This window comes from Heterocephalus glaber, unplaced genomic scaffold (genome assembly GCF_053883595.1).
Source record: "Heterocephalus glaber isolate CG9 unplaced genomic scaffold, H.glaber_assembly_v1.0 deba00001593, whole genome shotgun sequence".
Lineage (NCBI taxonomy): Eukaryota > Metazoa > Chordata > Mammalia > Rodentia > Bathyergidae > Heterocephalus > Heterocephalus glaber.
Window position 1 is genome coordinate 9,395,895 of NW_028258368.1, and position 27,919 is coordinate 9,423,813.

General features: G+C 40.2%; 1 protein-coding gene across 40 annotated transcripts in view; it reads right to left on the minus strand.

Moving 5' to 3' along the window:
- The window catches only part of Afdn (afadin, adherens junction formation factor), a 147,556-nt gene that overhangs the window by 12,116 nt on the left and 107,521 nt on the right, over window positions 1-27,919 (minus strand). For 15 of the 40 annotated variants that reach the window (XM_087193504.1, XM_021237991.2, XM_021237988.2 and 12 more), the window contains 7 exons: window positions 13,868-13,933; window positions 13,619-13,692; window positions 13,028-13,146; window positions 11,223-11,417; window positions 10,527-10,618; window positions 9,989-10,174; window positions 6,977-7,975 (listed from right to left, as the gene is read on the minus strand). In XM_087193504.1, coding sequence (XP_087049630.1) covers window positions 6,977-7,975; window positions 9,989-10,174; window positions 10,527-10,618; window positions 11,223-11,417; window positions 13,028-13,146; window positions 13,619-13,692; window positions 13,868-13,933 — 1,731 coding nt within the window. Of the gene's footprint in view, window positions 1-4,568; window positions 4,605-4,965; window positions 6,197-6,952; window positions 7,976-9,988; window positions 10,175-10,526; window positions 10,619-11,222; window positions 11,418-13,027; window positions 13,147-13,618; window positions 13,693-13,867; window positions 13,934-19,727; window positions 21,793-21,812; window positions 27,897-27,919 lie in introns of those variants that run through there. The other 25 variants (XM_087193488.1, XM_087193479.1, XM_087193487.1 and 22 more) reach the window with 8 other exon arrangements.

Sequence of the window (27,919 nt, forward strand, 5' to 3'; positions counted from 1 at the left end):
TTAGACCAAGGTTCTGCTAACTGGCAGTCCTCCTTTCTAAAAAAAGCTATTTCTAGATTTTAAAAGGTACAGCTTGAGAACTGTGTATAATTTCATACCACAAAACACATTAACTTATATCTCAGAAAGATAGAAATCTCAGTAAGGTAGGTAACTGTTCAGATAGCTAAATACAAAATGGGGTCAGGGTCAGGATTATCTTTTACTTTTTGACATTTTCATTGAACACATAACTCAGTCTATTAAATCTCTTTAAAATCCTTTTCCTCTATAGATGTTTTTGCTCATGCTCCTTCCCATGAAAGATGCACTACATCATTTATCACTATAGGCCTTTGGTACCCTAAGACCTGGGCTTAAGAGCCCAGCCTGCAAGGGACCAGCTATTTATCCAACAGAAAGGTACCCACATTTAGGGTTAGATTTCCTCATTAGAAAGCATCTTCTCTCACAGACAAAGGTGTACTGAGTGACATGGGGAGCACAAACAAGCAGCACCTAGTATTTCTTTCCCTTAGCATAGCATAGCCCACCTTCTTCTTCTTTTTTTTTTTTTTTAACTTAAGGAAAATGAGTTTTCTCAGAACTTGTAAGATGCTGATCTTAGCTGCTGAAATAGCCCAGTGGCAGATGAAACAGAGTAAGCCTCAGATAGGGTAGAAGGCTTGAGGAAGTCCAGGATACACCCAAAGCTCCTTTAGGGCAACTCTCATCCTGCACCAGTGGGATAATTTCGTACTCTACTCCACAATTACACTCCTTCAGTGATACTGCCCTCTGAGGAGAGATGTGTCCATCTGGGGCAGATTCATCTCGTATCAGAGGTGCTTTGGCACCAAAAGGCCACAGAGTGCACTTCCTACCAGTGTTCTCTGGAGGTTAGTTCTCCAATTAGGCTTCCTTTCAATCCTTGCTTGAAACAGCTTTTGATCCAAACCCTCCTTTCTCTATCTGGAACACTCAGAGGGTTGTGCCTGATGCCTAACACCCCACCCAAAATCTAGGCAAAAGCATGGCGTGTGAGGGGAGCCCCAGTTTGAGTTTTCAAATAAGGAGAATGAAGACTGCAATCTGAAAACATCTTATTACTGGCATCACCCTAAGATGGAAGAACATCTTTTTGAATTTTTGTGTTATCCTGGTCAGCAGATGACCCACTGAAATGTGGAACAAAGCAAAGCTGAGAGAGCCACTGAGATGGCCAGGCCCCGTGAATATCTATTTGACAGATGGCTTCCAGCAATACTACTTTATGAAAAGGAGGTTCTTTTGTGTAGCAGCAAAAGTACATGATGAAGGTAGCTGGTTGGAAAACTGACTTATACTCGGTCCAATCTTTGTGGTAAAGAGTGATTCATGCATTGGGTTTGGCCTGTATATGACAAGTTTTGTTATGGAGAAATGAGAGTAATATAAACAATTATTTGGCAACCTAGAGTAATAAAGTGACCCAGAGTGTCAACCTAGAATGACATCTTGTCATTAGGTGGAAAGACAGGAGAGCTGCCCTTGAAACCTCAAGCCAAGAAAAAATTTAGTTTGGGTCAACATCCATGTGCCCCAGGGCTTAACTGAAAGGGCTATAAAAGCTAGAGACGGAGGCTGGGTGATTTAGCTCAGTGGCACCATGCCTGCCTTGCAAGTGAAAGGTCCTGAGTTTGATCCCTGGTACCAAAGAAAAAAAAAAAAGCTAGAGACAAGGGCTCCATGTGTAGCTCATTAGTAGAACACTTGCCCAGCATGTGTCTGGCCCTGGGTTTGATTCCCTGCATGGGGGGAAAAAGTTAAGAGACAGGCTATAAGGACAAGACAGAGGATCATGACCATAGGACACATGGGTCCACACATACGACAGCTATCTCCTGGATCTGCTCATGAGATATAAGAGAAAGTATAATTAAAGGCCAGACTGTTGTGCTGTAACATAGCCCTGTGGGTGCTTCCCCCAGCAAGGCATACTTGGATTTGAATGGGTTCATGTACCATCTTAGCAATTAAAAGCAGAAGAATCTAATGACAGTTTTATTCTCGAACAAACAAGAGGTCTACACATTTTCAAGAGCTTTGGGATCTAGTCCCAGAACCACATTTCACTCCCTCAGTATTACTGACTGCCAAGATACCAGAACTGCTCCAGAAACACAGATGAAGGTCACTGCTCCCATGGAGGTATATGCTACCCAGAAGAGACAAACACACATCATTGTAAGTCATGTACAGCAGATGTAAGTAAATGCTCAGCAAACAAGCAAAGTGTGAGATGGACAATCAGGAGCTGAGCGGGGAGGGACATAAGTTATACCATAAAGGATGCCCCTCACTCAGATGGTGGCATCCGAGCAAGACTGAGTGGCATGAGGGAGGAAATGATGGCAATTCCAGGGAAGGGCAAGGATCCTTGGGTAGGAACTGGCCTGGCATGCTGAGGGATACCACAGAGGAATGGGCAGGCTAGAGAATAGCACAGACAAGGCCCATGTATGCCAATGGTACCTGTAGGCCCTGGGAAAACTTGGATTGTCTGCCTAGCAGAAGTCTCACTCAGGAGGACTATAAGGAGCTTCCTCCTGAGATTACCATAGCTGCTATGTCAAGAATGCCTGTAACAAACCAGGGTCAGAACTGAGGGATCTAGCCACACTCTCCTGCAGTGACCAGGCAGGAAAGGACAGCAGTAGGCTAAGGGGAGTACAGAGGTATCAGGTTCTAAGAAAGAGAAGGCAGTGGTTTCTGAACAGAGAGAAAAGGTGTTGTGGAAGACTGTCAGGTTTTTTGATGAAGTAACAGAAGTGTACACTGGCATGGGAAGGTGGGGGCAGAGCACTGCAGTCTGAGGGCATGGGGAAGAGAAGGGACTCGGTTCTGCATAGGGTGAATTTGAAAAGTTGCATCTGACCCCACAAGAAGATGGTACAAAGGCCAGTGGGTCTTCTGAATATTTAGGGTGCAAAGGGTTAGACTACAGATGTGAATGGGTCTCTTTAGCACCACTCTAATTCTGAAGTCACAAGTTTGGGATAAGCAGGAAAAGAGAGAGGAGGCCCTGGACTGACTGGGGCAGCAGGCCATGCAGAGGGAAGAGCAGAAATCACCCTAGGCAGCCCCCCAATCTTATGGATCTTGGCTACTCCCAATGGGAACGTGACTTGCTTCACTGACCCTATGAGTCACCCTAAGTCAGTGATGGTGAACCTTTTAGTTTTCAATGATACAAACAGTCCACTGCAGCACGTGTGCCGTAGCTTCACCACCACTGCCCTAAATCCTGTGATGTGCAAAGAATGCATCTTCAGGTTGCAGGGCAGCACTGTTCCCCACAGGGTCACAGACTTTACCACTAACCCTTCAAGAAGAGGCTCCCGGGGCAAAATACTCATCCTCTGAAAGAAAGAAAAACTCAGAGCTCTTTCTTTAAAATAAAAATCTCAAGGTGACTGCTATTCTTAAATATTATTGTTCCCCTGTTATACATACCTTCATGGAATAAAATACTCTGGGACAAAAGTCAGTTCATATTTTAGTGCCTTGGGTCAGAGTGCCTGCCAGTACGGATGCTGGCAAGCATTTGTTAAATGAGTATTTTACACTAGAAGTGATTATAACTGATCAGTGATTTCCACTTACATCTTTTGACTTACATCTTTATCTTTCCTTCATGAAAAACACAACAAAGAAATGTGGAGTTAAGGAAATATGCCTTCTGATCACCAAGGAGTGAAGATGTCTATAAGAAAGGGTTCTTTTTGGATAACACTGTCCCCATGCTATTTAAATAAGAAGTATTACCCAGCAAAAGACCATTAAAGTAAACCTTGATTCTGAGATTGTCTGATACTGGCTTCTTAAGAAGCTGACCCAGAATAGATACTGACTTAATGTTAATATTTAAATATATTAGAATACAATTGTCCAGTGGGCGACACAGACATGGAACTTAAACATAAGAGTACTAAGTGAGCAACCAAAAATTTCCCCCAAATTGTCAATAAACACATTAAACTCATAACAGAATGTGACCTCAAGTATTTTCTGGTAGACTACAAATTGGAATGGCTAATAAACTACACAAAAATCTAACATGATAATATTATTAGAAACACAGAACACATGTTCACTGGAAAGCTTACTTTACCAATAGACAATGACATCTAATTATAGCTTTAAAACTGGCAACAATGTCAATACCATTTCACCCGGGTTTATAACCATTGAATAGTTAAGATCTATTTCTAGTGAAATAGAATGAAACAGATTACTTATGCCAAGTTATTTCATTTGCTCATGTACTTATGACTACATAAGAATACACAGAATTAGATTATGACTAAAACTGAGAAAAGGTCAAAACCATAAACAAACAGTAACACTTAAAATTAACATAGAAAAGCAAAGAGTAACTAAATCTAGTAACATTCAAGGCATGCTTCTAGATAGTGACAGGGCTAGTCTCCTGATCTAGGAGATCCTAGGAGAACTGATCTACTGAGAACATAAAACAGCCACCACCAAAAGAGAAAAGAAAATCAAGACAGGAAAAAAGTACCAAAGGGAAAGAAACAAGAACATACCAAATCTAGAACAGAGATTGCTGGCATAGCAGTCTGCTGCAGGTAATAGAGAAAGAAAAAAAAAAAAGAAAGAAAGAAAGATGAAGCGTGAAAAAAAAAGTTAGGTTTAGACCTGTATTCTGCCATCTTTGTTGCTACAATGCTTCCTTTGTTTTTGGACAACTCTCTGAAAAACCTAAAGAACTACAGACTAACTTCTAGTATTCAGAAATAGAAAAATGTTCACATGGTATTAAATATTTGGATTTCATCCTTAAGATTCACTGAAACTAAAAAACTAAGTTTAGATAAGGTTAATTAATATCTTTAGTCCAAGATGTTAAGGTTAATATAAATATTAAAAAAAATATAAATATAAAAAATACTTTTAATTAAATTATTTTTTAAATTTCCCAAATAACATAGGCCATACTAAAAGGCTTTGAAATCTTCAGTGTTTTAATTGTTTGGAAAAATTGATAGCCCTTCAATGAAAATTTCATCTTGAAGGTATAATTACAGAAATGTGTACAACACAGTTGCTAATTTCTTCCTATTACTGGAATAGAGCTGTAACAGTAAGAACTGCTAATATTGTTTACTCATTTGCTATAAACACTAGTTGGATATTCAGAGTAATATAGTATGTAATATTCAGAGTTAATATAGTATGATCTATAGTAAACATAAAGTCATACTTCTCTTCTATCTTGGGGTGTGGACAATACAAGGTCATGAATATACTTTGCTGTAGGATGAATCCAAATCACTGTATCCATTAGCGACTCTGGCCAGAGCAGAGCACAAGGCATCAGCACCAGCAAAGCCAGACAGCCATATATATAACTGAGTGCCACAGAGTTCTGGACGTTCAGTAAATGAAACCTGTCCAAAGGATCCTTATAATAACACTCCCTGTTTTATCAAATAGCTCCTCTTTAAAAAAAAAGAGCCAAAAACAACCCAACCTCTCCCCTCAAAACCAAAAAAAACCCAAAACAAAACACTTCTTATGGTAAATGGTCATTATTAAATAAATCTATTACCAATGGCTTACTAATAAAATAATGCAATAGTTAAAATTACACATTAGATTTTGGTCTCACTTAAGGAAATTAATCATTTTATCAGGAGGATATCAAGCTGAATTTTGGGCAAAATCACGAACATAAACCAGGCACAAATACTTAAAAGAAGTAGGTGTGGAGAGAACTTCTCAGGAAAAATTCACAGAGCAAAATGAAAAGGGATCACACTATTGGGCTCTGTGTCCTCACTAATAATTACCTAACACTGAATTTCATCATGAGGAAGGAGGATTAAAATATCTGACCTAACAGCTATTGTTTTAGTCCTTTAAAACATGGTATTAGAAGCAAAATTCAAATGACAAAAAGAACATACACTTGGCTATCTTTTCTTGGAATACTGCATTGTACAGATTAAGAAAAGAAGTGATAACTACAGTGCATTAACACAACATGGTCAACAGGCTCTCTACAAATGCCCAAATTAATAATAAAAACGCCTTTCTGGTAACAACTCTCTTGATAAGGTAACAAAGAATCTGATGTTCACCTAAAATCTGGCATTTTAGGGCCGGAGATCTAGCTCAGTGGTGTTGCTTCCTCGCTCGCAAGTGCAAGGTCCTGAATTCGATTCCCGGTACCAAAAAAAAATTTTGGCATTTTAATAATTTACTGCATTAAATTAAATTTTACTTTCAATATCTTATTTGAAACATTATTTTTATAACATGGAGAAATATGAATGAGATAAAGCATTCATTTGAAATTTTTTACTATGTAAATACCTGATTCATCAACAATGTAATTACTATTTCTGGTAATGACATTAGCACTTTAAATCTGATGTCCTGAGTGCCTTCATTTGCTCACAATCAAGATCATGGCCACGAGCCACCTGTCATGTGTTTTGGTGCAGCCTTGTGGGCACCAGCCACAGTTGCTCTTTGTATGGCATCTGCAAGTTCTTTGTGTCCTTATGGCAGATCTGAGTGGCCATCAGTCTACACAGCCTACACATAACTAAACCTCAGGTATTTACCACTTGGCCCTTTTAAGAAAAGATTTGCCAATTCCTGATGGAGATTAATGGTCATTAACAAATACCTGTTTTCTCAACTAAAGTGTTAATAAGAGGGATACTTGTGAGGTTGCTAATTAAAACAATAAAGCTCCACTTGAATTGTATTTAATTCTAGTCAAAGGAAGCATCTCGAAAAATTCTAGCCCCATAACCCTGGCTCATTTCTATAGGACATCAGCCAACAGTAGTATCTATAGTAAATATGCCTAGGGGCCTTTTAATCGTTCCTCAAGATCACAGGTTTAGCTGTCTCCATAACAAACACACAAGTTAAAATAGGGAGGACAGATACGCACAACCAAGTCATTTTTCCCCTTTACCCTGGCTCTTCGCTCAGCCTCGAGACGCTGCATGATTAGCATGGTATCCACATCATCATCCTCCTCTTCCTCCTCATCATCATCCTTTTGCTTGGACTCCTGGAGTCTCTTCTGGAACTGCCACTCCAGCATGAGCTTCCGCAGGCGATCGTTCTCCTCTGCGGTGCGGTCGGCCTTGCTTTGCAGCTCATGGATCTCCTTGCTCAGCATGTCTACAATGTGCATCTGCTGCTGCTTCTCCAGCTTTTCCCTGGCATCTCGCTTCCAGGGGTCTGGAGATAGGCTGTCACCAGAGGAGAGCTCCTCTTTGCTAATTGTGATGTACTGCAAATCTCTGCGCTCAATAGTGCGAGGCTGCTGCTGGGGCTGTAGCTCCCGAATAACCGTTTCCTGGGGCCTCTGGAGTGTAGACGGCTTTTCGGGCTTCACTTGCTGTGAGGCCAGGGGAGAGAAGGGAGCTGGGTTCAGGGACTGAGTGCGCATCTGCCCCAGCTTCCTCTCCTGCTCCCTGCGCTTCCTCTCCCGCTCCTCCTCTAGACGGGCCTTCTCCTTCTCATACCACCGCTGATGTTCCTCTCTCTTCTTCCGTTCTGCAGCAGCCACCTGAGCAGACTGGGGTCCCACCTGGTTGGTAGGTGGGGGTGGGAGAGGCAAATCCATGGGAATCCCATCAAAATCATTGGCATAGTGGACAGGAGGTGGAGGTGGTGGTGGAGGCAGGTCTGTTCGAATAGGCTGGGAGATGGCCACTGGTGTGGGTGGCACCACAGCGGGGGTTTTCCAGCGGCCAGGTCCACTTTTGGTAAGTGTAGAAGCAGGGGTGACCGACTTGGAGGAATGGTTCAGGTGCTCTTGGCTAGAGGTGCTAGATTCTACTGAGGAACTCTGATTTATCCACATATCACTATCAGACTTCCGATCCATGACTGCCTCCACTTGATGCCGGTCAAGTTGGTAAGCTTTGTCTTCCCGGAGCTCTTCTTGGGAACGGGTTACACGCTGGGTAGAAAAAGAGACCTGTTAAAACTTCAGTCATTCACAAAAAAAAAAACCCCACAAAAAAATCAGATATTTCGTCTTCACAGAGTGAACAGATGAAGACAACTGTTGGATGTGTACAGACTAGAAGCTCAGACTACCCTATGGCTCACTGGCAAATGTGACTATAGTGAATCCATCTGTAAAAAAAAGAAGGAAAAGCCACGCTTTCTCTCTGCAGCACTGGAAAAAACAGACCACAAGGACGCTCAGGCACCTCACTGCCGCCCCCTCCCGTTTCCAAGGGTGGGCATGAGAGCACCTGCACCACCTCCAGGTGAGACCAGCCACGGAGCTGACTGCCAAGAATGAATGTGTGTAGTCTAAGTACATGGAGGGCAACCACAGGTACTTCCCTGTAATGAAATTCTATTTATTACTAAGAGTAACTATTTAATCTTAACCATTTTCTCCATCCATGGATCCATTTCTGAATGAGTCCTAAAGCTTAGGCCTGGCTTTATAGGCTCTTTGACAGAGTCATGCATCCAAGGACAGTCCTATTCATCTGAGAGTTATCTGTTCCTAACTTAAAAGATGTAAAAAAGACAGTGGTAGAAATCTGATGGATTTAATGTATGCATGAAATAGAGTGAAGTAACTTTTTTCAGACAACACAAAGATGAAGTATCACTTTAGAAAACAATAGCCTAACAGAAAAATGGAACATTTACTCCCAAAATTTAGCGACAACTTTACTTGCAAACAGAAACACAGGTTCCTTATTACTGGATACACGATCTACAAACCATAAAAAAGTATTAAAGGACATGAAATCCAAAGGACCATGAAATCCTGGTCCAGGTACAAGATCTGTAACTCTGTACCTGCTGCCTGGCACCTTCCCTGGCTTTCTGCCAAAGTAGGTATGGTGCCATGATGGGGTGAAGAAGGTACCCAGTGCTCACAGGGTCAGGATGCTGCAGATCATCAGGCTCACCTAGCAAAAAGGCAAGATGGACCAACTAGAGGCCCACTGTCTATCTTCAGAACATACTCTTCTTCTCACCTCAGTGCACCCTGTGCCCCCAGGAGTGCAACCCTCTCTCTTCTTTCTGCCTATCTGCTTTTCTCATCCTCTGAGGCTTAGCTCAAATTCTATCTCAACTCCAAAGTCTTTTTTGGCACTCTAATGGAAGGACGACTATCTTCCAAATTCCCACACCATTTACTATCCGGGATACACATTACTTATTGTAGACCAGAAGTGGCAAACTTATGGCACACATGCTGTTTGTATCATTGAAAGCTCCAAAACATTTGCCATCACTGTAGGCTGTACCTGTTTTTAAGCATACATTTAATTTTTAATTTCAGTCATGTATGATAATGCTCCCAACTTAAGTATTTAGACTTATATCTCCTTCTCCAGAGCCATTCCACTGGTTCCACTTGCCTTCATGGCCTCAGTCAGTCCTGCTACCTCCCTCACCCAACTCTGGGTTCTTGCTCAACTACAAGTCTCCATGCCTTTTCTCTCTGCCCTAAATGCTCATCCACACAGGCGGTGGTGATGGAATCAAGGCTAGTTGGGATCCACTCAAACCAAGGCCTTGTGAGTTGATGCCTGACAGGACCTACCTCTTCAGTAGCTCTGACTGCATCCTATGTATCTGTCCCACTTCCCCAGGCTCACTAGCAGGGACAGAAGCAAACTGCACACTGTATCACTGGGTTCTTACTTCTCAATCCTGAAAGCAGTGAGTCTTGCGTTTAAAGTTGTAACTGAGGCCTTACACCACTAACATTCCATTAATTAAACATTAAACACAGCACCTCTGTCTGCTGCATCCTGCATTCTGTCCTACTTCCCTCTCTCAGACTTAACCACAAAGCCAGGAAAGAAAAATACAGAGGACAACCTTGCTCTTCCACAGAAAATATCAATTGTAACTAAAATCTTTCAAATTTCAAGTTTTTCTACTCTATTGTTTTGAAGGCTGAGAGAAATTTGTGGAATCCCTTATGTCTAACCTGAATTGCAATACTGGAATGATTACTATCTGTGTGCATATGTGGCTTCTCCTCATAATTTGGCCACTGGTTCTGGGGAGGAGCCATCCGATCCTGGGATTTGGAAGCTGGGAAGGTAAAATACTCTCTGGTGTATGTCTGAGTGGGGATGGGGTAGGCTTCAGGTCTGGGTGGAGGGGTCTGCTCCTGTAAAATGTGAAGAACAAAGAAAAGTAAATTATTTACAATTATACAGTAGATTAATTTCTGGTATGTTTTAAAATCTAAAAAAACCAGCATATATGTTAAATAGTGTGTTAAAATTAAGTGTTTGATTCTATACTATGAATAATAAAGAACATTTTATTTTGCCCATATTTACTAATGTAAAACTAATTTATCTGACTCGTATATTAAAAAATCAAAATGGTAAATGCTGCAAATACAGGAATAATCAATGATAACTTGCTGAGTAAGAATTATGTTAGACAACTCAGATATTTTAAGGGAAATCTAAACCTAATAGTGTAGTAAAAGCCCCTCAGCTTATCTCTCAGACCTCAGTGCAGAGATTTCCAGTGGAGACAGATGTTATCTTCGCTGTTGTTCCAGAGGTATATGTGCTTTTCCCTCCAGGACTAGGAGGCTGATCTGTTGTAAACAAGGGGAAAAAAGTTTCGGATTAAATAAACTAGTGAACATAAAATGTCTTTAAAGACAGTAATTACATGTTATGCATCGTTAGTGAGGTGTCTAGCACTGAAACAAAACAAGGCGTGCAAGAAGTTGGTTCCCATCACATCATCACTGTCTCTCATGCCATCAGAACCCAGTGCTATAGCTTTTTCCAAGACCAGGGACTGGCCAATGCTTTTGATAAAGATCTAGAAAGTAAACTGTTCAAGCTTTGCAAGTCTTGTGTCTTGGTTTCACATCCTTCCATTATTTCTCTTTTTGTTGACCCCTTTAAATAAGTGTAAAACCATTTTAACTTCTGTTGGTAATTTGCCAACCTCTGCCAAGGACATTAACAATATATTTTTGTCTACAGCAGCAACTGAATCAAAGGTTTTTTAACTTCTTTTTTTTCTGTTAGAAGAATGTTAATTACGATATTCCTCATGAAAACTCTATTCTAGTTAGCCAATATACACAGGTAGAAACTTTCTTTTAGTAACTAACAAAGCATAATGTGACCCTTCACTTCTCATAGTGGCCACACATGCACTGAAAAAGAGAAATGGCTTCCTCTTACTTGCCACATTGGGGCTGGAGCGGTGGTCGGCCCGGTTCTTCATCAGTCTGTCATCACCAGGCAATTTCTTTGGTTCACTATACTCTGCCCAAGGCAGCTGAGGACTCTCTGGTGAGCCATTTTGAGCTGAATTATTATATAGTTCAAAACCTTCACTCTTTGGTCGGGGTTTACCTGAGCCACGACGATCTGAAACTGAAAACAAAGCATTATTCAATAGCTCTTCTTTTCAATGGTCTGAAGATTTTATTTATTTAAGCACCCTGATTAGGTTTAAAAAGAAAATGAATCTAAAAATTTTAATTTCATAAAAACATTTCTTACTATATGAAATAGGTTTTCATATAAGGAAAGTTTTTTTGCTACAGAATCTTTAAAAAGCTATCAAATATCTTGAGAATATAGAAAACAAACGTTTATCTGGTTATTGACAGGAAAAATACACTTTCAAAGTTTATTTTCTCATCAACTGAAGTTTACCTATTTTAAGTAATACAGTAATGATTTTTAAGATCACTTCTAAAAAAAGTAAAAGGTTAATATACTTCTCATTTCTTAATTTACATTAACATTTTCATCATTCAGGATTGTCATCATCACAGCCGTTATTTGATGTGATTATCAGCTTCTGACTTTCAGTCTTCTTGTTGACTGATTTATTATGCACGTTGGGGAGGAGGTGCTAGAGTTGGAACCCAGATCCTCATATATGCTAGGGGAGTGCTCCACCACCGAGCTGCATACAGCACCAGCCTCTTTTAACAGCTTTCCTCTTTGTTTTCTAACTCACATTCTAGTTTGCTTGTGTTAACTTTTATGTTTCTAAAAAGTAAAAAAAAAAATGCTGGATCAAAGCCTCTAATACAATACATGGTTTTGTTGAGATCCCTTTTCTGCGTTAGTAAGCAGAAGGTCCACACTGACAGAGGCCTTTAACGCTGCTGCTGCTTGTCACTATCAACTATAGACTTTAGGTTCTCAGTTGTGAAGTCCTCAGAATTCTGTTGTATGGAGAAGAGGCCTCTATCAACTATTTATCAAGATACTTCACCGGCTATGTACACAACAAACAAAGTGCATCACTAAGACTAACCTAGAAGGTATATGATGACTGAAGAATGTGAGTCATCAAAAAAACAGAATATGAGTCATAATATTTTTCTCCTGTGGTTTCTGAAATCTTAAAAAAACCCTAAATTTACATTGACTTTGTCCTGATTTTTTTATATAGAATAAAAAACAATTCCCACAAATAACTGGGTTAAATAACTGAATTAAATTACTTCAGTAACTGAGTTAAAGCGAATTAAATATAGCCAGATAGTCCTGCCTTATTTCAGCACATGCAGGACTAACATACCGTAACTACTCACATACAAATGCATGTATATTCCTTCAGTAGAGAGAATGTCTTAAAGATTTTATAACCTGAGCACGTATTCTGTACCAACCTATGTAACCTCACCAGCAGCCAACCAGCCACACTGGTGGTGGTGGTGGGGTGTCACAGGGCTCTTGGGGACAGGGAGGGGAAACCTGCTGAATCACAGTGTCGGGTCCAAAGTCAGATGGCACCATCCAAATTTTGGCTCCAAGATGCCTGGTATCCTAAGGCATCTTGTTTTAAGTGTTCTCATCCTCAATTTCTTTACTTTTAAAACCAAGACAACATTAACACCAGCACCTGCTCCTCGGGGTTTTTAGTGACTATGCAAGGGGTCATGACTGTTCAACTTGCAGCACACTGTATGGGACCAGTTAGACTTGGCCACCCTGGTGGGAGTGAGCACATCTTGGGTCCTTACCTCTCTGCATCATAGGAGATGGCTGGTTGAGGAGGGTGGCCAGGCCGTGATAGATGGCACCTTGCTTTGCTACTTCAAGGGTGACCACAGAACTCGTTCTTGTCATGAGTTCTGCTGCCCTAGTAAGAAAATGTCAGAAGTGTGAGAAAAATGAAAGTGTTCACTCTCCTACAGCAGCCTATGATCAGAACAACTTACAATCATGGTCTCCAGCCTCATCTGCTATGCTGGGCAACAAATGACTTTCAGACAGATTATCTTCTGCCCATTTCCTTCCTCTGAAAATTAACCACCAGAACATGCAAACACACCCTGTTTTATTTAAGTTAGATGATATTCCAAAATTGCAAGAAGTGCTAAAAGTATATGTATTCTTTTAGCTCAAAAGAAACTATTCTAGATTAAAATATAATATTGTAACAAATGAAATACTATGTACACTGAAAGTTTTACACCTAAAAAGGTAAAGAATAATAAGGGCAAGGAGCTTTTGTAGCATTATTTTTCATCTCCCAATTTCAAACCTCAATGCAAAATATCATCTAGACATGTTAATACTAAGCTTTAAACAAGTCAATCAATCAATCATACCTTTCCTGAGAGAGTCCAACCAGACTTCGTCCATCCACACTGAGAAGCTGATCACCAGCAGCTAATCGTCCATCCTGAGCCCACCCATGAGGTGTGCACATGTGTTGGGGAAAGAAGAAAAGATGGTAAGTACAGACTTGTTCTAATAAGCACTGTGCAGTACTGCATAGCTAGGGTATCAGCGGGGCTCACATTACTTGTTAAAAACACCACACACTGAAAGTTTACTTCTTTAAAAGCGATACTGACCACATCTGCAGCACCTCCCTTCACGACAGACTTGACATAGATTCCCAGTTTATCCTGACCAGCACCCTGCACAAAAACAAGGTAAAAACACCACACTAAGAGGTCACAATGAAAAAAAGACACTATGCAGGAAACGGAAGCTAAAATAATACCAACCCACATGCACAGAGATAACTGTGACAAAGTCCTGAATTTTTATATGAAAACTGAAATGATAAATACTATATTAATAGAGTTAGCACTCTATTTGGTAAAACTAAAAAAGAGGGGAAAGGTCCCTATTTTATGGTCCTAAAATTAGGGGAAAAAATACTCCTGCCAGGGATTTAGCTCAGTGGCACCACTGCCTGCTTTGCAAGTGCAAGGTCCTGAGTTCGATCCCAGGTATCAAACAAACAAACAAAAAAAACTACTCCTGATAATCAGCCATTTATTCATAACTCAACTCATGAGAAGACTGAAATAGATTTAAAATCCTGTAGTTATTTTCAGAATAGTTGAAATAGCCACAAGTGAAGTGAATTAAAAACTACTTGGATGATATATATATAAAAACTGAAATTTTCTATAGTATTTTTACATTTTAGTATTTACCCTTATACCCTTGTTCTTTTACTATAGTTTAAAATTTAAAACAAGGAAAGAACTTGGGGTAAACAATAAGATGGACTTAGGTAGTAGGGGAAAATTAGAAAGAAAATATTCTATTGCGACTCATATATTTAACTCTTAAGTAAATATTAAAGCAACAAAACCAATCTAGCCAGAATTGCTCTATCATGAAAGAATGTGAGATTTAAGTGCCATATATAATTACAGAACCATCAATATTCTACTTAGCCACCATAACTACAACAAAAAAAAGTCAACACTGAATAATTTATTGTAACTATCAAAAAAAGCAGTCATACTCATGAAATCTTAGATGTTACTCTCAATATCCCTCAACGAAGTATATATATTTTTTAGGTCACAACAAAGAAAAGTAAGTCCATAGTCATTTTAACAGTTATGAAGTACTTACTGGGTCACACAAGAAAAAAATAGGTACTGTAGAAAGGGATAAAGACAATGATTTCAATAAATGACTTCATTAAAATAATTTTTATACTACCTTGGAACTATGTAAATTCACTTGGAAATTATTCATATTTCCCCCCAGTAGTTAGCAATTTCAGTTCACAGCAGTTTCATTGCTGAAATCTTAATTCCCTATTTCTGTTTGGTAGAGATGAGGTGGGGATCTCAGCCATGCAGCACGCCAGTTTTGTGAACATAAAACCATCTCCTACATGCCTCATTTTGAAGACCGCATGAAACAACTCAGTGTTAGTATGTTTTATGTTACATTATCTAGAAACTAAGCTTATAGAGTTCTATACAAGGTAAAATCAAGTATTTTCTCTTTCTCACAGCCTGGATCCTCTGACCTACCAGTCTGTTCACTGTACACTTCTCCTAAATACACCTACAGTCCCTTCTGTGCCCACTACTGCTACCATTGAGCTGTACAACCAAGATCACTCAGCACTACCAACACTACATGACTGCCATAAAACTATAACTGGGATAATTGGCAAAGTCTGTACTTTTCAGATAAATAAAATATGCACTAGGCATTCAATAAATGGTAACTTTTGAAAGAGTACTAAGTATGTCTTTTGCCTGAGTTCACCCATGCTAATACTAGTTCTCTTGGATGAAGACCTAAAACACACAATAGAAAACTACTTCTAAGACATAGTCCCCTATAACCTTAATGTGTCAAAATGGGGATAAATAGAATTGTTACACATTTCATAACTTTCCACAATCTATGAATAACTCTAATTCCACAACTCAGTTGCTCTGAAGAGCATCTCATTCATACTACTGTAGATAGCTAAGTTAATTAGATATTTTGTAGGCAGTTAGACAGGGCTGGCCTTGGAGGAGTCAACAGAAAGACAATCAAGAGACACATTCACTGAAGGTCAGCATTATAAAAAATAAGAAAAAGTATTATACTCACATACTTCCCCTAGAATTGAATAGCAGTGACTGATATTTTAAATAGACATCAATCACCTTAAGAAAGGACCAGAAACTCCCTAGCCCATTTCCTTTCCAGAAAGTCCTTGTCATTCTATGTAAGCGTGGTACATGACTTGCTTTCCCATTTGATTCCCATATAATCAATATTACCTGGATGACTGTACTTGTAATTTTATTCGTTGATCATGGTTTTGTCCCACCTTATGATTTTCCATTGGATCTTATTTTTATTTTATTTTATTTTTTGGTACCAGGGATTGAACTCGGGACCTTGCACTTGTGCGGCAGGCACCAGAATCACTGAGCTAAATCCCCGGCCCTCCATTGGATCTTATTAGTCGACTATAGTTTTGTCTTACCTTGTACCGCCCTCACCTCAAGGCGTTACTCAATAAAACACATTTGAAAAACAGAGTGGGCAGGCAACCCACTTTCAGTCCCCCTTCTGTCTCTCTTAGACAGAAGTTATCTTTCTCTCAATAAATTTTCCCTACTCTTAACCTCCACTGTTCCTAGAATTCATTCTTCAATTTTAGATAACATGAACTCAGAGTTTCAGGTATCTAGCAGGTTGGGAGTTACAGTATTTTCCTTATTAGGATCACCTGGTGCCCTCTATCAATATCACACAGAGCTACCACGCCCCATGCTCTTCCTAAGCTGTGCTGTGCTGTGCTGTGGTGACACAGCACTGCACTGTCCTCATGGAGTGGAAACCCCAGAGCAGAGCTGTGCTCCCAGCCAGTGGGGTGCTGCAAATCCCTTCCTCCATTTATTTTCCTGCAGCCCTGCAAATCTGTTCCCTTTTAGTTGATACCCTGAGCCTGATTTTTTTTTTAAGTTTTAAAAGCAAGAGCCATTTGTTGTCCCACTTCTCACATGATCTACTGACAGGAAAGCAGGACTTAATGAATGAAGGTCACAGTGGCACTGCTGGTGTGAATGGGCACTTGGCCACGTTTTCAAAAGGTGCTGTCTTTTGGTTAAGGCGATGCTGACCTTGTAATTTAAATAATAAAAAGTATCCTCTTAATAAGATAGCCTATTACTATCATCACTGACAAGTAAAACGTTTAGCAGCAGTAATACTAGTAATATAATATTTTCAGTAACAATGATGTACACAAGAAAATACCAAATATATATTTTAAAACAGTAAATCAAGCCTCCTTCTCCCACGTGTGGTATGTTTTAGGAGATTACCATGAATGAAGACCAAAATAATTTCAATTATGTATTTCAACAAACTATAACAAGAAGACTTTTCAAAATCACAAAATGGGTTGGTGTAAGATTTGGAGTACAGTACTGTCCTGTCCCCCCGCATACTCCTGTGTGGGCTACTGTAGGAAGGAACACTCAAATGCACTACTGTCAGGAATGTATGATGAAAGATAGTACCTACCAAGTAATAGAGATTTTTTTTCTTGCATATTGGGAATTTATCTTATTTCTAGGTTTAATCACTTCTCTTAACTCCTAGTAAACTGAATTTATATCTGCTTGCTACAAAAAGAGATTTTCATTTGAGGAAATAAGCATTCACGACTACTGGAGGCTTGAATTCGAAAGACCCATTATTGTCTAGGTTGGTTATAAAAATCAACTTTGATTAAGTCAGTAAAATATGTTAGTTTAATAAAATACTCTTAGAGAAAGACAAGAAGACAGATGTGAGGTACAAGTAAAGATCTAGAATTTTTTTTTTTGGTACTGGTGATCAAATTTGGGACCTTGCACTTGCAAGGCAGGCAGCAGAACCACTGAGCTAAATCCCCGGCCCAGATCTAGAATATTTCAAGAGCTATCTGAAAGTTGGCTAGGTTTTAGGTCTTCCAAGTGTGTCCCAAATCTATCTTACTTACCTAGAATATTCTCTATATGGTTCAAAGTCCTGCCTGAACTTCTGTGAGCAGGCTGCCATCCATCAGCACTGCAACTCCCTGCACACAAGCCCTTCCTGTAGAAGGCTCCACCTCAGCCCTTCTCTCCTTCCTTCTCTGCTGATGTGAATCCTAGCCACACTTCATCTGCAGCTCATGGACATACAACAGCAGTACAAATTGTAAATACAATGGCTATATGAAGAAATTACAGTTCTACTGTTATTGTAATTATTTTAGAAAAAATTACAGGTGAGTACCTGGAGATGAAACATCAAATCTACACAGGTTTAAACTCTAATCACCACAAGCTTTGCTCAACTGTAAGGTATCCACTTTATCAAGCTGGCTATGGCAATGCTGGCCTAACCAGGCAGACAGCAGAGTAAAGGTGCTCCGCCTCATCTCTAGCTTCAGCCATGCAGGTAGGTACCAGAAGGGGGACAGGTACCTAGGAAAACCCATAAAAATCCTTAGTATTATGGAGCTCTTTCACTACTGCCCACTTCTTTGACAGAAAAAACATGTTAGCCTAGAATATAAAACAAATTATAGAATATAAATTTATAGAATATAAAATTTATTAATTTTAGAAGCATTACATCCATTAATATGTCTCATTTATAAACAATAATGCACAATACAATCTTGCCTGGTAAGACTGAACTCAAAATTTATTAACAATCTATTAGCTCCTATTTTACACATGTACACACAAAACTGAAACTCATTTTATGGCAGTTCTGTTCCTTTCTCAGTTAAGAAAGGAAGGTAAAGCCTAGAAGGTATATGGTCTTTGCTGCTGCATGTACACACTGATCACTGAAAGTTCTAAGTGTAAACAGGGTAAGTACTGATCAAACCCACCCACAGGAACAGAGCAGCAGGTCAAGGCTGTTGGTGAAAGGTGTCAGATAGCAACCACTAGGCCACAGGTGGCTATAAAGCACGTGAAATGTGGCTAGTCAAGATGAAATGTCTAGGTGTAAATCACTCAGATTTCAAAGACACATTAATATTACAGAAAAAGAGAATGTAAAACATCTTATAAGTAATTTTTATATTTACTACATATTAAAGCAGCATTTTGGGTATATCAGGTAAAACATACCAATTTATTTCACTTTTTGAAAATGTAGCAAGTAGAAAATTTTAAATTACCTGTGTGGCTCACATCACATTTCTACCGAACAGCGCTGCTCTAAACAGAAGGATTTTGATAGTACACACTTTATTAGTAACCATAGGTACTACCAATAAATGTATGCAGATAACTAGGCCAAAAGATCTTACCATAATAGCATATATACGCTAGCACTACACATCACGATTTCTAATCATCAGCAACAAGAGCTATTAAAACTAAGAACACATGAATGACAAATACATAAAACCCAAATAATTTTAAGAATTATTTGTCCAAATGGAACTAAAATGGTAACGGAAAACATACTATGCATTTTTGGTCTACTTTATAATCATTCACAATTACTTATTCTTCATTTAACAAATCAGCTCTTTCAGAAAGCAGCTACACACTCCACTAAATATAATTTTGGAACAATCTTAAATATCATAAATAAATTTTTTACTACCCTAAAGTACATTTCCCTTGGAGACACTGACAGCAAAGCCCTAGCACAGCTCAGTGCGCTGCAGCACACCACACACACCAGCATGACTTGAACATGTGCGAGCAGGCAGTGCCCAGCAAAGGCTGGAGACGTCAGCAATCTCAAAAATGTACCTTGTACCTACTTTTCTTTTCTTTAGGAAAGAAAAGAGGCTTGGCAGAGAGGGCATTTATGAGGAACGTGAAAAGGCAGGACAAAGTGAGATGAGGTAGAACAAAACTACAGTTCACCTTCACCTGTAGAAAATTATACAAGAGCATGAAAAAACAACAACAAAAGATAAAAACAGAAATAACTCCGCCACTATACCTTATGCTCCCCTGGACCTGAGAGACACATGCACCTCTGAGTTGCCCAGGGCTCGGATGAGGGAAAGGCTGCTCCCCAGGTCTTGCCTCACTCTCCCCACACACCTCTCCACAAGCCAGTCAAGGCACAGGTGTCTCTCTCCCATACGGGCTTGCAGGAGCCTGTGCTCCAGACAGTCTCTCGTAGCAAACTCTCAGTGTGTGGGAGTGTGTATGAGTAACAGTAAAAACATTCAACACAATCCAAAAGGGAAAAAACAAAACAAAACAAAACTGGCAGCAAGAGGAAGAAGACAGCCTGCCAAGCACCCGGGACCCAGTCTTATTGTTCTCAAGTAGAGAGGCCCAACTGGATCTGTAAACAATGTGTGGGCTGGAGGCCCTGAGGGCCAGGTGCAGCTAAAACTCAGGGGGCAGGCATGCATTGCTCTGCTCCTAGGGCTTTTTCTCAGGCTATCACTTTATCTCCAGACAAACTACCAAATCCAAAGTATGTTTTCAAAATATTCTAAAGATGTCTCTTTTGGTAGGAATTACACCTTAACTTTTTAAATAATCAGTTCTAAAATTTATTGTTTACATAAATTCTACCCCTCAATAACTCTGACAGTAAATACACTATTCTAACAGACATGACCTTGTAAACAAAGTAAGCTTGATTTCCAGGAAGTAAACTCTATCCTAGTCCATTGTTTACCCTTTGAATGACATACAAAACGAAATGAAAAATCCACCACATCATCTTTTCCCTCTCCATAAAAGGACAGAAATGAGCTAAATAGGAGATTCTGAAACTAAGCCTCACAGATGCACCACAGGAGGTTCATGGCCCCAGTAAACTGTAGGCCACATTTGGGAGGAGGGCGTGGATTATACCAAAAGGAAGCATGCATAGCTCTTCCTAGACTCTCAGTTGTGAGACCCACAGGAGAGTTCTACTTTCAGAAAAAGCTCACCAAGGTTGTGCCTGCCCCAGAGACATGTCTGAAGAAAAGAGACTGGACAAGCCAGTCTCCACTTCACTCAGTATCATCATTTTTCATGTATGCCACAATGTAGAAAGATGATTCTTCAGAAGACTTAACAATTTATGATCTTACGTTGTTTTAATATTGTAACAGAAGTCAATATTTCAGTTCAAACAACTAGCACTTATGTCATAATTATAAAATCAGTGACTTATTTTTTTACATAATTTATGATTTTGCCTTTGGCACAGAAGTATTTTAAAATAGTTTCCAAATTCATAAGCAAAAGCCACAAGGGTCACTATTGTCATTTCATAAAGCTTAACAGAGAGCTTTCTGGCATTTTCGGGGAAGATACTTTGCAATCACACTGGGTACTTTACAACTGATTTAAAAAGGAACCCAGAACATCCTGACTTCAATTCTTTGACCAGATCTTTCCCATGCAGTCTAATGCCATTAAAAAACACAAATGGGAAGATCTCAAATCCTTCAAAGGACTAAATTACAGTTTTTGTAAGCAACTTGCTCTTCAGTGAGAAGAAGGTATATTAATAAACACTGTCTTTACTCTCATTTTTAAGACACACGAACCCTGTGTTTTAAGATTTAAAAATTTAAAGATCACTATTTAGCCTAAAAGTACAAACTATAAGATCTTTAAGTCACTGACTAACCATCCATTCTTAGATAAAATAGTAAAATATTCTAAGTACCTTTAAAATTGTCATTTTATGTTCACTTTAAAAAAACATTATGCTTTAGAGAAAGCCTACAGAAAACCTAATGTAGCCAGAGAAGCTACAACATGGATATTCAAAGTTATGCAGCAAGTTATTTAAAACATTTTTCATCATATTGTAACCAGCAGAAGTAAACATTATAGCTTTTTTCTTGAATATAAAGCTCAGAAGGGCTTTATATTTTTACGAACCTTAAGAATCTGCAGCATAAAGAGAGCAACAACCATCTGGGTGTGTGACAAGTTACTTTACATGGTTCTTCACGAACAAGTTAATGATTAACAGGTTTAAGCATGCTATGGTGGAAGGAGAAGCATTCTTTAAAGATCATGATTTTCATAAGCACATCAACGATATCACCTTAAAGAAACTCACCACTGATTCTGCCCTTCCAACAACAGAGAACCACATTTTCATCTTTAGTATCACAGCACCAGAGTCTTGAGCTGAGAAAAATAACTGTCTACTTCTGAGTCTTCAACAGCAAACAACACAGCTGGCATTTCAAACCAGGATCACCACAACAGCTGGATGCGGTGACACTGTACTGCCATTTACCAATACAGGCTAGGACCTATGCAATACTCAGGCTCTTATGCAACCAGCCTGCTCTGATTCCCACTCACTCTGTACTTTATTAAACTTTAAAAAGAACTAGAAAAATACAATGGGAATTTTTTGTTTTTATAAAATCCAAATTAAACAGGAAGCATCATGTTGTCTATCCCACAGATGAGTAAGAGGTAGCACGCCAAACTACCCAAAAGCAGCTCAAAATGTATGCTCAACTGCTTCCAAATCATTTGGATTTCATAAAATTTAACCACCATGTGGAAGACAAGGCAGAGAAAACAACATTAAACATGGTTTGGGGTTATGGCAACTGAGCCATTCACCAAGTAAAAAGGAAAAAGGCCTGGGTTGAACACAAATCTAGTTAGAGCAAACAGTAGAAGCATTGACACAGAAAGGCATGTAAGGCCAAAAAACTCTTCTGCAATAAAAAATACAGGGCTGAACAGTGAGAAGACCCACAGGAGCACAGAAGGTAGACGCTGCTGTTGAGCACTACGCAAGAACAGGCAGAAGTGTCTTGCAGGGCTTGGTACTCCAGCTGGGAGGCTAACTACCACTAGGACCACTGTTATAAAGCAAGGAGATGGGCCTCCAGCTCTTATGCATCCTGCCCTGCCCTGCACATGAAATATATACCCTGAAGTATGGATAATCAACTGAAGGCTCTAATCTACACAAACCCACACATCTGTCAACTACATCATATCACCGTAGCAATGTACACACCCAAGATGACTCTTGCTGGGCCTTCCTTTCAAGTGCCACAGATATCACAACTAAGCTGGAGAAAAATGGGTTACATTAAGTAACTGAGTACACAGTGAACTGCTATTCATCAGTCTCATTTCAAGACAAGTTTTCATTTCTGAAAATGGCAAATTTCCAGTTAACAGACCATTTTCTTTTAGTTATTTCCTTTAGGGTACCCATATGCTGGCTCTAAAATTTTGCCTCCCCAAATATCAAGTGTCAAAATCAAGCTTTCACTTTCCCCCGTCCAGTCGGTGGCCCTCTGCACATTCCCTGCTTCAGCAAATGACACCTCCACAAACCCAGCTATTTAAGACAGAACTTGAATTCACCTTGCTATTTCTTTCACCCAAATCATTAATTTACAAGGCACTCCGGGAAAATTATGCCTTCATTTCAACATCTTTAGAGACTCCTGTTTCATCTGCAATAAAACCCACAGCTCTGTTGAGACTCAATTTCACAAGACTACCTGAGCGGTGGTCAGCAGCCCACACCTGTTCCTGTAAAGTTTCACTGGCATACAGCTGTACTCAGGTCTTCTTCAGGAACGGTCCCAGGCTCCCTGCACAACATGACAGCATAACCATTTAGCAGAACCCCAGGGCCTGCAACATGGCCCTCTGCTGAGAAAAACTGGCCTACAACTGCAAGATCTCGCTCAGCCTGGACTCATATTCTCCCCCACATCCTGAGTTATATGGCTCTACTTCCAAAACTTTCCACCTGCCCTTCACCCTGGCAATCCTTGCTGACCTTTCACATTTCTGCTTAAAAGCCATTTTTTTCAGCTTACCTCCCAAACCTCTCTACATCAGACTCCAGACACCCCCTCAAGCAGGTATTCTCGTGTAAATAGCAATCTATGATGCTGTCCTCAGCTTTCATCTTCTCCTTGTCCCTCAAGTGGTCAAAAGGTATGTAAAAGCCGCTGCCTATAATTTCAGATGGGTATGGCAGGAGAAGAATACTTGTACAAGGTTAAAAAAAATAACATTCATGAGAGTAAAACCCATATATATTTTCATTAAATTTATTTACAAAGTGTAGCCATCTTGAGACACTAACTCTGGACTCTCCTTTTTAGGAACTTTTTACTATTACTTTTCTTCTAGTTTTAAATTGATGTACACTATTCACAGTGGAAAATATCTGAAAAGATCAGAAAGAAGAACAAAGTGAATTATCACCCCCATGTTGGGGAGGCCCCAGCTGTTCCCTGAACAGAGGGAGGGAGGCTGGTGAGAAAAAGGCAGTGCTGAACCCTAGGGTTCTCTGCTTACGGAGTGCCCTGTTCAGAGTGGCAGCCATCCTCACCTCCTCAAAGGGGCAAGTAGCAGGGAGCAGGTGTGAACTCAGGGCCAGGGCTCAGCAGGTTTAGGGAAGATGTGCCACATTTGGTTGGCAGAAACACTCTTCAGGGATGTGTATCCTTCTAATTTGTGTGGTCACTAAGTTCCACAAAGCCCCAATTCTATAAATCTGTATCACAAGTAAAAGCACTGTTATTTCCAAGTCTTTTAAACAAAATCTTTTAAAATATCTTTCTTAGTAAAGGAAACCAGAAAAAAACCTAGAAATTTAAAAGTTACAATGTGAAGAATTATACTCCATTTTTCACAAACAGGCATTCAATACTCTGGAATAAAGATTACCTGAACAATTAGTTACTGTACAAAGTACTTAATCTGAAAAGTGCTCAGTTCCTTAGTCAAACCTTGCAGATGCCTCAGTCATGTTAGTTTCCTAGAATCAGCAACTGAGCTACACCGACTGCTACGGTTTCCTCTTATCACAGAAGAGAAAGATTTTTGCAATGGCAAAGATTCATTAAAACTGTGGTCTGCTGCAGACGTAGAAGGAAGGTTGGGTTTTCCTTGAAGGCTTCCTTGCATGTGGGCAAACACCAAAGGATATAGTAGCTTAGGGGCTTCCCCCCACAGGAGAGGAGTGATCAGTAGAGGCTGGGATTGGAAGACAAGGTGCAGAATGATGAACTGGATGCCAGGGCAGCTGTGCTGGCAGCATGGGTGAGGCAGGGCAGAGGCTATGTGCAACAATTCAAGCAGCACAGCACACCTGGGTCTTGTGTGACCCCACCAGCCCTCGGGACACAGATCCACCCCTTAGCCCAGTGCTGGCCCACAGATAGGCACAGCCTTCTTCAGGTCTCCTCACTGTGACAGGCCTCCTGACTCCCCACCATCTGACTCCCAGCTGACCATCTTGGAGAAACAACTCAGGGACGGTTCCCTTTTCTTTGGCCTCTTGCCTGCACAACTGAACAAAGACTCAACTGTGACTTTCAGCTTGGCTCACTGTTCTAACTGCCCACCTAACACCTGGCAGTCCAACAAGAACAGAGGCAAACCTCCAGACAAACAAACCAGAGGAGTGCCAGGTGGAGCCCAAGCCCTACTCCTCCTTCCCTGCAAAGGAAATGCTGGCTCCTCTGTGCTGGGACACCAGCCCAGAGAGCAGAAACTCTGAAACATTGAACAGCACATAAATCAGGCCTGGGACAACAGAAAAAGCAGTAGTTTTGGATTGAGACCTTTTAAACTGGAAGAGACAGAGACTGATACAGGTAGCTCACCTCACAACCCTCTCATCTCCAAGAAGATGACAGTACCTGAAATAAGTGTATGTACATAACAGACAGCTCAGAGATTAAGTCTTTTTTGTTGTGTTCTCCTTCACAGAGTTAGGAATAAAACCCAGGCCTCACAAAGGGTAGATGAACATTCTACCACTAAGCTCATGTCCAGCCCAGAAATCTTCTCAGTATAGTCTCTGAGTGTGTGAGAGTAATTTTTGATTCTATTTTTTTATTTCCCTGAAAATGGACCCCAATTCAGCCGGTAAGCAAAGAGGAAAAGTAATTCTATGGTTGTTACTTCCTCTTTCATTATCTCCAAATGTTCTGGGTTGTAGACAAGTCTGGAAATGTGGCTCATGAGCACGACTGCATCTACAGTGAGCACAGAACTCTGGATGCTGAGGTAAGCTCAGAGGCTCAAGATCCACCTTCCTCCTGTCAAAGGTGATCCTATGTGACTTCGATGCTCCTAAAGGAACACTGCCTGCAGCCCAGCCCACACAGCACCCTGCACATCAAACCCAGAAAAATTCCTGAGATATCAGGGTGCCACCTCCTCCTCTGTCCAAACCTTTTCTCTGTGGTGCTGACAACAGGGTACAGGCACCTCACCTATTCACACCAAGTTTCTTTCAGTGTCTGTATATGGCCCTCTCCCCCCATTCCCTTGGCCACCAACCCAAGGCTATCAAAGTGCACATATACCACACCTGTCTAGGATTTGCTGCTTCCATCACTACTTGCACCCACATGACACATTCTCCCAGTTACAGACATGCCAAGGACTGGCTGAGACCCCACTTCTCTCATGATCCCCACACTGTGTTAGTGGTCACTAGTCACTTATCCTACTTCTCTGAGTTCTCAAATATGAAGATTCATGGTATTCATAGTGGATCCTCGTATGACTAAGAGTATGGATAAAATTTTCCTAATATCTAACTCAGTGACTATTATTCTAATACAGCTGGAAATTTATTATAGTAAATAAATTAACTTCCAGGATTAAAGATGTATGACAGTAAATCAAATATTTATTCTTTAAAATAAAAAGAAAACTTGTTTCTACTTATTCACCTTTTTGGGGAAATACTTTTTGCCTACCGAATGCCAGAGACTATGTTCTGGAGTGAGGACACTAGAGAGAAAATGCTCCAGAGCCAGCTAATGGCAAGAAAGAGCAAAACCCTGAAGGATTTAATTCCAGCTGTGCAAAGTGTTTGAAAGAAATCACAGAGGGACCTGGTCTTGATGCAGGGGGCATTAATAGTCAAGCTGCCAGGGAATTTCTCAGAAAGTAGGATATATGAGCCTTGTTCTGAAAAGCAGCTCAAGGAGTAAAGATTCCTAGAAGAAGGAACAGTACAGGGTGTGTCTACTACTCCCATTGGCTTACTGCTTCCAGTTGAGAGCCAGGACATTCAGGAAGTGTCTCATTCCTTTGCATGTGTTTGGTACAGTACTGGTACCTCATGGCCTATCCCATACCTCACAGGTGTAAATATGGGGGATTGGGGCGTGTCCATTGAGATGTTTCAGCAAAATCTTTGAAACGTCTCAGGTTCCTGGGTAACTGGATTTGAAGGGTTATAAATTAAACGACAATCTCTTCATTTCTAATTAATATTCAGATGTTAAAATTCCGGTATAGAGAAAATAAATTTCAACCTAAAAATTTTCACTAGTCAGTAATATTAATAAATATTAATTTTAAAAGATTTTTCAGAATATACTAACAGCATGCAATTCAGATAGCACTGTTACCATACTGCTACACAGTATCTGAAAGCTTCACACATTCCCTAGAGATAGGGTCATAAGGCAACAATTTTAGTGCTAACATGTTATTTCAAGCAAAATTATTAGCTAGTATTAATTAATAAATTATTAGCTAAGGAATCTTGTTTATTCTACTGAAAATACCTGGTTGTAATTCCAAAATGAAGTTCAGTAAAAGCAAGTGTACACACACAGTAAGAGGCTTATGAGTGTATAACTCCTGGAGTTACAATGTTAACTCCCTATAACTCAGAGAAAAGAACTGGTGACTTGAAATATCCTGCAACAGACTAGTAGGTGAAGGGACTACAATCCCAAGTTCTGGGAGCACTCAACACCCCTAAAAATAATCCATAGCCACCTCCTAAGTTCCAAATGACCTTCCGGAAAGGGACACTTGAGGTTAGGAACCAGAACCCTTGCTGTGTCATGAGGTTTCCAGGACTCTCAGATCACTGAAGGCTAAGAAAGCCTGAGACCCGTTGTAAGGAGGCAACCGATCAGTGTCCATTCTCTTATTGCAATACTTTTTTTCCCTGCAGTGCTAATCAAGTGATGACTGTGCCTTTAAACTGTTTGGTTCCCAGGTACTGCTCCCCCTGCCACCTTCTCAGAGTTCATCCTTCTATTAATCTGAAAGCATAGTGGGCTTCATCATGTGGCACATTCTCTGCCCCAGAAGCAGTGCTTCCCGCTCCCTCACTGCAGCAGCCCTGATGGTAGCCAACTCAGTGCCTAGGGAACAGAAGGCCTAGTGGTCACATGGCACACACTACCC